Raw genomic sequence first — 12,426 nt, 5'->3', positions numbered from 1 at the left:
TGCCCAACTCTGCTATCACATGGTGACTACTACTGCAAGGCAGGAAAGTCTGAGATTTGCATGTTGTCAGGAATTGAAGTTCACTCTAGTGAAATTAAGAAATTACCTAAGTAATTTCTGAATCATTCCTAGCTACCTCTGTAATTTCTGAAGGACAGGATAGGTGTCTGAGCACTGGAGTAGAATAAATGCATTTACATTTAAGGAAAAGTGGGATAGGAGGCAAAAACTGGAAACAAATTATCAGAGAAATCATGGAACAAAATTATTAAACAATTAAAATCTAAACAGAAACCAGGAGATCAAAACAGGACAACATTCTTTATCAAGACCGTGCCAAATCAATTTAATTTCCTTCTATGAGGAAATTCAGTAGAAGTGAAACAGCAGATTCAACTTCTCTTCTGTAAGTTTTTTTGACACTTTTCAACAGCACAGGCAATCAGGAAGACACGGCCTAACCATGACCACCATGCACCATGGGCAAAACTGTAACTAAAATTCTAGTAACAAACTTTGAGAACAAATGAGTGATAAACAACCAAACTATGCAGGACTTTCCAGAAGCTTTTCTGCAGTGTGTTTGTTTCCTTATCAGCAATGCCCTTTAAACAAGATATGAAAAACTGCAACACAGACAAGAGTCTGAGCACATTAACTTTGATGAAAGGTTAAAGGAACTGGTTGTATTAAATCTAGAAAAATAATAGATCTGGCAACTCCCTATTGGGAGAGCAATCTGTAGGACTCATTCTTGTAAATTAAGAGTCATGATGAGGCTGGACTCCAACTGAGCAGCCTGATCTAGCTGCTCCTGCTCACTGCAGGGGCATTGGATTAGATGGTCTTTAAAGGCCCCTGCCAACCCAAACTATTCTATAATTTATTCTATGACCAGACTTGAAAGGGTTAATGATGAACAACGACCTAATAGCAACAAGGAACTACAGAGAAAACCACAACCAACTCTCCTTGATAGCGCTTTATGAACATCCGAGAGAAATTATACTGGATATTTTCCCACATGGGCAGAGAAATCCTATAATGGACTAATGATTTTGCAGATTTTCTTTTGTTGAACTGTTTCAACAGCACTAGACTTTTTAAAGGATGATCTGGGTGAATGCTGGACAGGAAGCTGGACTGGATGACCTGTGGAGTTTCCTCCCAGAATTGTATTTCTATGTTCCTGTGGAGACCACTACCAGCATCCTTCTGGCTTGAAACAAAGTGGAAGCAGAGAGAAATTGCATTTCTGGATCATAACTCATTCACTGGTGTGGCTTCTGAGCACTAATATTGTGCAATGGCCGTAGTAAGAATATAAATACAATGTCTAAGGTAATTCTGAATTACTGTAATGTGATAAAACATTATAGTTTTCCATTCTCTAAGTAAACATGACTTCTTAATGCCTGATTAGACTGCCAAAGAATCTGCATTTGTGCCTGAGCCGAAGGCATGAAACTAAACTACATTTTAAATTCAACTCCATACCTTTTCACTTAAACTCATTTATCTTGTGAACACCTGTTCAAAACAACAGTATCACAGAAAGTATCTCTGTTCACTTCTCCATAATTTGTAACCTATTTGCGGAATGACAACTCTACATTGCAGCAATCTTCCCATTTAGAAGTTTGTTTTATTTCCACAGTGGTATGAAAATAAAACCCTTTACCAAACCACAACTGTATTAAAATTAACTGTCTGGTCAAAATGGGAAGCAGGAAATTGACTCTTACTTTGTATGAGCAGTTCTCAAATATGAGACACTTGCCAGCACTGAAGAAGCTTAGTTTCAACTGAAGACAATATTTGCATATGAAAAAGGGCCTGTGAGATAGAAACTGGGATATGGGCCTAGGAACAGGGCTGTCAGCTTGGAAGTGGAAAGCTCAGGTTCAAAGATCTGCCCAAAACAATGTTCAAAAGCCATACCAAACCCGAGACTACTGCTTTGGTGCGGTCTCCTGCAGAAGAAAGTGAATTTTTGTTTTACAGTCATGATTCCATCTCTGTGAAAGCTTCAACTTACACTTCTGAATGCAATATACAGCACTTCATTATTTACTGTCTCTGGTCTCTATTCTGCATGTATTCATCCTCACTTTGAGTTCTCATCATGACAAGGAAGACCCATAATACCTTGCAACTTTGTTTTCAAGAATCATAAGGCATTTTCCAAACATGTTTCTTCAGTGTAACGTTCTTGTAAAACAATACTATAGCAGAATACACTTTTGTATGATTAGCCCAGTGCCATAGACAGTTCCAAGAGAAACTGAGTTTCTGATTCTTGTCATTGTTCACCCCATTGAAAGTAACACCCTCTTCTCAGAAAAAGATCAAAGAAGACAGTTTCTAAATTGTACAAATTACAGTTAGTTAATCTTCTCTGAGTCAAGGTCAGGACAAGAGATGCACTGTGGATTTTTTATTAGAAACATGACTGAGAATCAGAAAACAAAAGAACTATCACACAGATAAAAGAAACCAGTTAACAGAAAAAGCAAAATATGAACATATCTTTTCTCTCAGCTTGCCTTCTGGTGAGCTGAGCAGAAACCTATCTACAAATAGATTAATACCCTGACTCACATCATGGCAAGGGAAAAAAATGTCTGATGGAAATCTGGGGACAAAAAGGAGAAGCTAGATGTATTTCCTCCCCAGTGCAGAGCTCCAAAGCTTAACAACGCAGAAAGTAAACTTGCAAATTGAAAGAAAGTACTAAAAGAATATAGCTGGTCTTCCTCACCCATACCATAAACTACTCAAGTACATAGTTTCCCATACACACTGTTATGTCAAAAGTTACCAGTATCTGCAATGTGCAATAATCAGTCTCAAAGTAGTATAACACGAAGGCTGTTCCTGCTGTGTTTTGTCACTTAGTTAACATCCTAATAATGCAAACGAGGGATGGTAATACATGACCTGCAGTGAATCTAGGGAACTCCACTCAGGATAGACTAGAAAGACCTTCTCAGCAGTTAAAAACCCAAAACAACAGAAAAGCAAACCTATCCCATAACCTCTTAAGTTTTTCAGTGAGGCTCAACAAAACGCAGAGCCAAATTTCTACCAATCCAGACAGATTTTCTTCCCTAGTTTGTACAATGCAACTGTACTATTTTGAATTAGTCCATGAAACATAAACACTGCACAGGATGCAAAAACATACCCACAAGAACACATACTTCATTTGACTCTCGGATCAGGTCAGTGATGTCCACTTTTGGATGGTCACTCTTTGTATCACTGAGGTTGGAGCCTTGCTGCACAGCTGGAGGCAAAGGACTGTCTTTGTTAGTGACACTGTCAAAAAATCTGCACAAAGCAAACACATGAGAAATCAGCAAGAACCAGTTTATCCCAATAAAACAACAGCATTGGCATCTACTGAAGTGTGCAGAGAATGGGAAAAAGCAAAGAATATCAGAGTCAGTAGCACAAATGTGCCGTAATACCAACAAAGATACACAAACATGGGAACTGCCCACCCAGAGAAGGCTGTAGAGCTTCTAGCATTGAGAATTTTTAAGACTGAGCTTATGTGACCCAGTGCTAGCAGTAACCCCCTTTTGAGCAGGAAGTTAAACTAGACCCTTTCCAAGGTCCCTTCCACTTGGCATTCCCGTGGTTTTCTAATCCATATAGCAAGGTTGTACTAAGTGGGACAGAGAAAAATCCTTGTCCTGAACTGTGAACAAGACAATCCTAATTCCCCCAGATGTATAAGCCAAAGACATGCTTCATCTGTACCTGCTTATCACACCTACATAACCAACCTACATAGACCCAGTGTGGAGGCCAGATTTTACAATAAACACCAGACTGCATGATCTCATAACAAAAATTACATTTTCCTCAATAATTCTGTAGCTCCTACCCCATTCAAACATGTAAAACATGCATGCAACATGTAAAAGCCTCACTGAACAGAAATGTTTCTTATCAGTTCTTAACAGTTATAACTCGTTAACTCCTATACCACAGTAATTTTGCTGTTTTAATACTCCATGATACACAACCACAACGTCAACAAGAGAATTTAGTTAGTCAAGAAAAAACTGTGCAAGTTTTGTTTGCAGTACATCAGTTTAAAGTGCACTTCATGTTGCCAATATAGAACAAACATCTCATCATGATTGAACTCACCGCATTTTTTTGGTCTTATTTCTGTTTTAAGCCATTAATAGCAGAGGATTCAGCAGGCTAAACTACAAGAACTGAGCTAAAGAATTTGCTGCAAGTTGATGCCTGAACTCTCTGGGACAGTCATAATGTGTTTTTGATCATCTCATCATTAGGAAAGATGCCTTCTATACATGATAAAAATTCAAGGTAAAAAGTACATTGCTTTTTCTTTAAAATTCACAAAATAGTTTTGGTTTTAGAAGAACTTGAATGTAAGGTGGGATTTTCAGAGGATCCAGGCCCACTTTCCAGCCACCTCTTCCAGAATTTCAGCCTGAGATGAACACTAATTCCTTTGAAGCCTTTGGAAGTCTTGGCTAGCTGTCTTCTCAGTTACCTCAGAATGACTTACCTATATGCAATTATAGAGCTGCTACGTAACCTGAAAGAGTAAGTTACACTGATACCTGTTGAGAACAGTGACTGCTTCTGCATCATCCTTACAAGTGAGCAACTTCTCCATGTTGTATTCCAGCACTGCAAGGCCCAGCTGCAAGATTGCCTTTATTCCATCATAGAAGAAACAGTCCACCACATTGACTGCACTTTCAATTGGCAGCACACTGATAAAAAGGGTAAGGAACCAGGAGAGAGAGACCGAGGAGAAAAAAGTCATGTCCGTCATGTGGTCTGTCAACTGAGGCAGATGAACCCTGATGAGCTCCTCAAACACTGCCTGATCTACCAAGGCACCTGCAGGGAAAGGATAACAAAACCACCACCCAAATCTTAATACAGAGAAACACACTTTTCTCAGAGCACCAGCCAGAAACAAAGTTCCTGTCCTAGTGCTGCTTTGTTGTACAAGCACACACAGGCCCAGCTGCACGGAACCATTGGCTCCTTTCCCCGTGCTGGGAGCTGTGCTCTCCATGCATGGGGCCAGAGCCTTAGGCATGCTTGAAGTATGTTGGCACTTTGGTAAGTGCATGGCTGCTTCCAGTGACTCTCCTAACAGCCAATACACTCCCTCTGCAACAGGAGAGAAACTTCACACCCCATTTTCTTCTAGCATATACACCTTTAAGAACTGCATATGAGATCTAAGTCTAAGTCTGGACCTGGAGTAACTCCTTTTCTTTTATCTAAACTGGCTAAGTTTCAAACAAATAGTAGGAATTGCAGTTATAATTCCGAAAGAACAGTATAATAGTGTAACTGACTATTTCCTCAGTAGTTATGCCTAGAATACTGACAACATCTGAAAATCACATCCACGCTTATTTAGGGAGGAGTCATGGGATGTTCTCTGAAACCTCCATTTTCTACTCAACAATACCAAACCAAATGCAATGATTTCTCTCCACAGGTCAGTCTTCAGCTCACTTCTTACATTTGTTCTTAACCATGGACATTCAGTATAGATAGACATTCAATTCAAGATAGATAAAAAGGCAGATGGATGCTACCAATGATTCGGCGATTGAAATAGTCAGGGAGCATCCTCTCACACACAGCAACCAAAAGCCAGAATGCCTCCTCCTCTTTAGCATACAGCAGAAGCACTGATGTCAGAATATTCATTGCCTGCAACATTCAAACAGGAAAGGAAACATTTCAGAGAAAAGATGGTGAAAACACAACTGGTGCTATTTCTTAGAACTTGTATTTCTGAAAGCACTTTACAGCACATTTTTAAAGTGCTGGGATAACCTACAGCCATGTCCAGGACAAGAGTTTTACTTCTATGTTATTAAATAAAGAGGAGAGTATTTAAAGTACATAAAAATATTTTTTTGTGCTATATGCCTAGTTGGAATGCAAATGCATATATGAAGTGGACATGACAGCACTTATAAACTAATTCAAGTACAATGTAAAAGCCCATTTTACACAATGGCATGAAATAAGCAAAGTAAGTGAACCACTAAGCAAGAAACTATTCCACAATTCTGTGACAGATTTTATGAGGTGCTACCATACTGCCATCATGAGCTAATATTTCAACAACCAACACTGAGACTCTCAAAACTGCTGTACCTGACAATATCCAATTTGTGGATTCCTGTATGCATAAGCTGTAAGAACTCTCCTGAGTGCAGAAATTCCTGTGTCACTTTGAAAAGCAGGGTGCTCAGGTAAGGAGCGACGTAAATCTCGTTCAATTTCATCAGTAGCCAAAGTGCATGTTCCTAAGGACTTTTCCACCAACTCAGCGTAATAACCAGGATTGGATGCCATATCATTTACAGCACCTGCCAATACATTGCATTGCACACTATTAGAGGACAACAGCACAGCAGTTATTTGATTGCTCGCAATTTGTATAAAAATTTTGGTGACTACTGAGGTACTTCATGAATCTCCAGATATTACTGAAGTAATGCGGCAGAGTAATTCTACCGAAATTAATGGAATCACTCTGCAATGAAAATTGCCAATGATGACTCCCAAAATAAATCAATTACACTTGTTATGCAATACCTGAGAAGAGTAGCCAAAGTTCTCCTCTTAATGCCTCTGGGATGCCTCTTACAACTAGGTCTCGAGTCTTCTTTGTTCGAAACATACTGACCCCATGGCCCCGTTCCGCAAACAGGATGTTCCACGACTGTTCCTTCATTTTTTCTTTCAACTACAAAAGGCAGAAGATAACAAGCATTAAGTATACTGGTAGATTCTCCGCAGGTTTCAGAGAACAAAAGTAAATTTTGCTCCCTGTTATATTCATATAAATTGGAAACTGCAGCGTTGGCATCCGTATTGATGTGGGAAATGAATGCTGAAGCAAATCAGAGCAAAATCCAGCCTATGCAGGGCACAAATTTAGCATAAAATGCCATCTCATACATGACCTACTAGTCTTTAAAGTATGTTTATACCAGATGAGACAGAAGGTAGATCTAATCCAGTATCCCATCTGGCAGAAACTAACAAGTGCCACAGCACAGGAAGGTCAAACGGACATTTCTCTGAAGCAAAGCAATTGCTGATTGGGTGCCCCAGCTCATGTGAGGCTCCAGGGCTGAGACAAGGTGAACGTCACCACTACAGCTTCTGTGCATGCAGCACTAAGATTTAACGTTGTTAAAGCAATTAACGGTGCTGAAAGGAAAAGTAGATTTTGTCCACTTTTGTTCAACATACTATAAAAAGCAGGACTTAAAAATCTGGACCCCCTTTTGTCCTGCCCAAAGGATATTTATTTTCTGGTATTTCTAATATAAAAAATTTTGCATCTTAATTTACCCAGTTCTGCTGAAAGACTTACTTTGAAATGAAACCTGTCTTCTTGCACATACTATGGAGAAGCAAAAATTGGATGTTCTGCTGCAAAAGCAACTACATTAATATTCTCCAAAGCATAACTTTGTTAGACAGTGGTGCAGAAGAATGAAACAAGGAAGAAGTTAAGTCAATTTCTTATAACGTTTTCCTTGCTCCCAAAGAGTTTGTAGTGACTTTGTATCTTGAAAACTCAGATAGACGTGCAACATGTTCACTATCATAAAACAAGCAGCCAACTCTTCCCTGAGGGGTGGAAGAGCAGGAGAAATTAACTCCATGAAGATAAGGCATATCATTATTAAACAAGACGAGCAGAAAATTGAATGGAGCCATGAAGAAGCACCCTGTGGACTCCAAATACAGAAAATGCAGATGAAAGAAGGCTGGCAAAGACCCAGAGGAAATCAGCAGCCTGGCTGGAATTCATTTTGATTCTGTCCTTTCCAATTCAATTCCAATGACTATTGGCCATTTTATCCCTTACCATTTTAGAGTCAAGGTTCTCAGCATCCTGAGGATGGTAGACAGTCATTAGTGCTTCTGTACTGACAGTTTTGCTGTTATCTCTCTGGCCCATCTTTGACTGTCCTGCACCAAAATCCTTTGGACTGTCAGTGGCAGAACCAGCTGCAACCTTGAAAAAAATGTAACAGTGGTATTCATAAATAACAAATAATCCTCCAAGAAGTAGCATTGATACCAGACCATCATTGTTTACTATACTAAGTTACAGGTACCAAATACAGGCTTCTAAAATAAATGAAAAACAGCAATCCCTGCTCTGCACAGCTGGGCTTTCAGGAGGCCTCACTTGGGGGAAAAAAAAAAAGCCATCTCTTGAGCAAAAAAAACAAAATTATGAAAGGACAAATATTTGTAATGAAAACTGAGAATATGAGGATAGGGAGGCTTTGTTACAGCGGGGATTACTGCAACAAGCATATATCAAACCAGGAGTCCCGTAGAAATGAAGTATATATGGACAGATTCGTGGTAGATGTTTCAGAGATGTTTATTTCTCCAGCCGCATGGCCGGGGCTCAGCTCAGGAACTCTGCAGTCACGGGACCCCAGGGTCCTTGGCCACACCGGGGAACACAAACCAACCAATGGGAAATGAGACTGACCAAGGGCAGAGAAACCCCGTGTCTCCTCCCCAGGGCCCATCTCCCAGGGCTCCATGGCAGGGGGGAGACCCCAACAAGGCTTGACCATCCATCACCACCAAAAAAACCCCATGCATACAATGAACTATACAGAAAACCTGAGAGCACTTGAAAACCAGCATTAGAGCTGGAGTTGTTTTTCAAAACCTGAAGAAAAGCAAGGTGAAAGAACCCAAACCGTAATGCATTCACAGGAGTACCATTGTTTAACCCATTTTGTTTCACATGAGTACAGTCATTTATCTTTCCAAACCTTAAAACCAGAGGTACATGACTTATTCCTATGAACAAATTCTAAGAAGTTAGAATAGCCAGAGCAGTTACCTCAGTACTTATGATGTGTTGTGGACTTGCAGTTGCATTGCATTTCATTCTGAGCTTTGTCACAAGCAGTTCAAAATCTCTCACCTCCGTGAAACGAAAAGCTGTTTTCCCTTTGGTACTAATGCTGACTCCTCTGTTGGCTGGATCTGCCTTATCCACCCCTGTGACCTATGGAAACAAGGACACATAAATTAAGCAAGAAATTTTACCTGCTTACTTATAAAAGAGAAAACCTGTTAAGAATACATGTGTAAGTGAAACAGGCAGACTTGGTAACACAAGTATAAGTTGAAAGCTCAATTGCCTGTAGCTATTTTAGCAAAAGGCCCTAAGTATTATGCAATAGATTTTTGACAGAGTACCAGAAATCTTCGAAAAGGTTTTCCCAGCTGTGAGTACTCAGCTTATTTGAAAACCTTGTCTCCTTCTACCCACTGAAGCTGTTGCTTTTTTTTTTCTTACCATCCAAAAGCAGAGAAAACATGACTTCTGTAAGTAATCAAATGAAACAAGTTTTACAAGACTGAATTTCCACTGAGAATGCCCTGTCAAAACAGCTGTCATAACACATGACAGCTGGAGCTGACTTTAATTGCCATGATGGAACAGTTACAGATTAGAGCAGTTAAAACACTTTAATCATGCAAGTACAAGCGTGACAATCATGAGGATCTAGACTGGCATTGCTGATGCATTCACATGGTTAAAGGTAAAGAATGGAAAACCTCTGAGGACATTGTTACAGGTAAAGAAGGAAACACCACTGAAATGAGGTAACTGCAGTACTGTAGAACAAATAGCGAGGGCCCGACAGTCCATAAGAATAAATTTAGAGCCAGCTCCTTTAACACAGCCTCTTACGTTATGGAAGTCTCTAGTGGTTGCAGCACTACTTATAGATAATCAAATAAATTGTTTTATGTAGGTGGAGAACACCAAGTGTATTGCTGAAATTAGTACAGCTCACCCCCTATGCCAGATGTTAGGCAGTGAATACACAGAGCATGTAAAGCAATTACAGAGCAAGGTTTATTTGTGGGCTATTGTAAAATGTGTCTGGTGTTGAGGAAAAGCTTTTAACACTGGAAGACTGAAATGTGGCAATGTCCCAGATCACATGAAGTCAAGACAGGAATGGAGAGGCTTGGCTGTTTTTTCCCAGAAGTTATTCTGCAGTCTACTATAGTACTCTATAGAAATTCCAATGCTGTGTCCTTTGCTATATGGTCCTTACTCTGTCCTTATAGTCTGTTGAGATTATCAGCTGTAATGGCATTGCTACTTGCTCACTTGCCAACAGGATTTTGCTACACTTTTGAACAGACAGCACTGCTCAACTGCTGCAAAAAAAATGCACTACTGAGCTAAGAAACATGGCAGTGATTACTAATCTTCAAAATCCTTTACGTGCTACAATCCTTTACTTCTTATCTTGAGAATGTCTCATTAACTCACCTTCAAGGACTAAGCAAAAGCTTTTTAATTAAAAAAAAAGAAATATTAAAACATTTGGATTCTGTACCAAGCTACAGAAATTAAGAGTATATAGAAAATATACTATATAGAAAAGGGAAAGAAGGTAGAGAAACAAATCTGACACATGAAAGCAGTTCTGAAAACCTACAAACAGAATTCCTACATGCAGTATCCAGGGTAGGGGGAAATACATGACATCACAAAGTAAAGAGGTCCTAATGAAAATCTGCTAAACTGACATAAAACCACACAAGTGCAAAACTGCTGGTATAACTGACTCTGGTAGTTTGCATTACCTCTCTCAATGGAATGATTACACTGCACAGGCTGCCATCCTGGCTAGCAAAGCAGATGTAGTTTTCTGAAATGCACATTTTCCCATGGGTGTTGTAATGACTGAAAGGAACCCATAAGAAGCACTCATGAACTTCCTTCAAGGACTCTTCTTTAGGTAGCCTGAAGAATGCACTAAACTGCTCACTGTGGGCACGGCTCTCCAGGCCTCTGGATTAAAAATAAAACAAATAGGAAGGAAAGACAAAAGAAAAATTAAGTAAGTTTTAAATGTCTTTACAAAAACAAAAGTCAAAAATATCTTAGGAAGACCGTAAATCATCATGCTCTCCTCTCCCATAATCTATGGGGTCAGTCTGGAGGGTTCAATGTTTTTCTTGAAGAGGCAACAAACGGCAGGACCACACCTACCTGTACATGCACTTAACAAAATATTTGAGTACGTCACTAAACAAGACCAGATTCAGTAACGTTCTTTTACACAGGTGAGCACTACAGGGCCTACAGGTAGTGCACAAATATACTAATAGTATAATGTGCTCTGTTTCCCCATACATCAGAATAATCCATTTAAAAATAAAACAGGTTTTGGCTTGACAGAGGATTAATTAGCTAGAAATGTAGCACATGTTGTAAACATCTGCCATGGGCTAATTTTTCCCAGATAACTGCAGCCAGAAACAATGTTTTGGTTGTAGACCAGTATCCCTCTCCAGCATTGCTACCAAACTGAGGGATCAAAGGAAAAGGAAGGATCTTAATCATTAAGATATTGATATTCATGTCTTTCCCACAACCCAAAATAATATTTTACTTCAGGAAAGCCATGCACCCACCTGCAACTCATTGGTTTTATCACTCACCTCCAGGGACTTTCAGAAACGCCATGCAGTTATCATTTACACATGTTTATTAGATGATTTCTTCCCCACCTTATCCTTCTTCATCAGGTATCTCTGGAGACACTGTAGCTCTAATCTGAATTTTCTAATCCTAAATGCTGCTAGAACACCTTTTCAAAATTCAAACTAACACAAACCCTTTAGTTAGAAGACCAGCTCTGAAGATTTGATTACCTCCTGCCTTCATACAGACTTTGGATCCTGCCCAGTAACAACAAATTACAATGCCTCGCATGGCTTTGGTCCAACACTTTAATGAGACCCTTGGTTAAGACAACACAGCTTTGCTGATATTTACTATCTCTTTGAGACAAGGATTCTCTTTCTCTTTGCCTAAACAAATAATGGGTGCACAACAGATAAACTATAAGTAATACATTACCTCTTGGTGATCTGCAGGGGGTCATGAAGGACTGGATCATTCTCAAATGTCTCCTTGTCAAAAAGTCTTCTAACTGCATAGTTTGCCAGCTGCTCCATGAGAAGGAATGTTTCACTAATATGCAAAAACATGGAAAAATAATGATCTTCCCCATGGGAGCACACATGAATGCTCTCTGTCAGAATCACATTGGAAGTTTTCTCAAGTTTTGATATTTCATCCCAGGAGATAATAAGTTTTACTGAAAATAAAAATATAAGGACATGTGAGTCACTTCTCAGTATCTGCTTGTATTAAAGAAAGAAATGCAGTGGTAGCAGCACTAATAAAATATAATTAAGCAACACAGTCAAATGATAACACACTTGAAAAGGATTACAAACTAATAAGCACAAAACGCATTCTCTTCACATTTCCTAAAAAATAGTTCCATTTGAAAGAATTTTATCGAA

The 12,426-nt window shown here is 39.3% G+C and overlaps 1 protein-coding gene across 3 annotated transcripts in view; it reads right to left on the bottom strand.

Annotated features, from left to right (window-relative positions):
- The window catches only part of TBC1D8B (TBC1 domain family member 8B), a 29,632-nt gene that overhangs the window by 5,182 nt on the left and 12,024 nt on the right, over positions 1-12,426 (bottom strand). The window contains exons 5-13 of one of the 3 annotated variants that reach the window (XR_007206785.1): positions 11,975-12,215; positions 10,693-10,900; positions 8,921-9,088; positions 7,916-8,065; positions 6,628-6,778; positions 6,184-6,398; positions 5,613-5,730; positions 4,611-4,896; positions 3,204-3,289 (exon numbers count right to left, since the gene is read on the bottom strand). Coding sequence is in view for 2 of the 3 variants with exons in the window: in XM_048318878.1 (XP_048174835.1) it covers positions 3,188-3,333; positions 4,611-4,896; positions 5,613-5,730; positions 6,184-6,398; positions 6,628-6,778; positions 7,916-8,065; positions 8,921-9,088; positions 10,693-10,900; positions 11,975-12,215 (1,683 nt within the window). In the remaining variant the exon portion in view is untranslated. Of the gene's footprint in view, positions 1-3,187; positions 3,334-4,610; positions 4,897-5,612; positions 5,731-6,183; positions 6,399-6,627; positions 6,779-7,915; positions 8,066-8,920; positions 9,089-10,692; positions 10,901-11,974; positions 12,216-12,426 lie in introns of all 3 variants that reach the window. The other 2 variants (XM_048318877.1, XM_048318878.1) reach the window with 2 other exon arrangements.

Source organism: Corvus hawaiiensis, chromosome 14 (assembly GCF_020740725.1).
Source record: "Corvus hawaiiensis isolate bCorHaw1 chromosome 14, bCorHaw1.pri.cur, whole genome shotgun sequence".
NCBI lineage: Eukaryota > Metazoa > Chordata > Aves > Passeriformes > Corvidae > Corvus > Corvus hawaiiensis.
The sequence above is the reverse complement of the archived record's forward strand: the minus strand, read 5'-3'. Positions and strand labels throughout refer to the sequence as shown.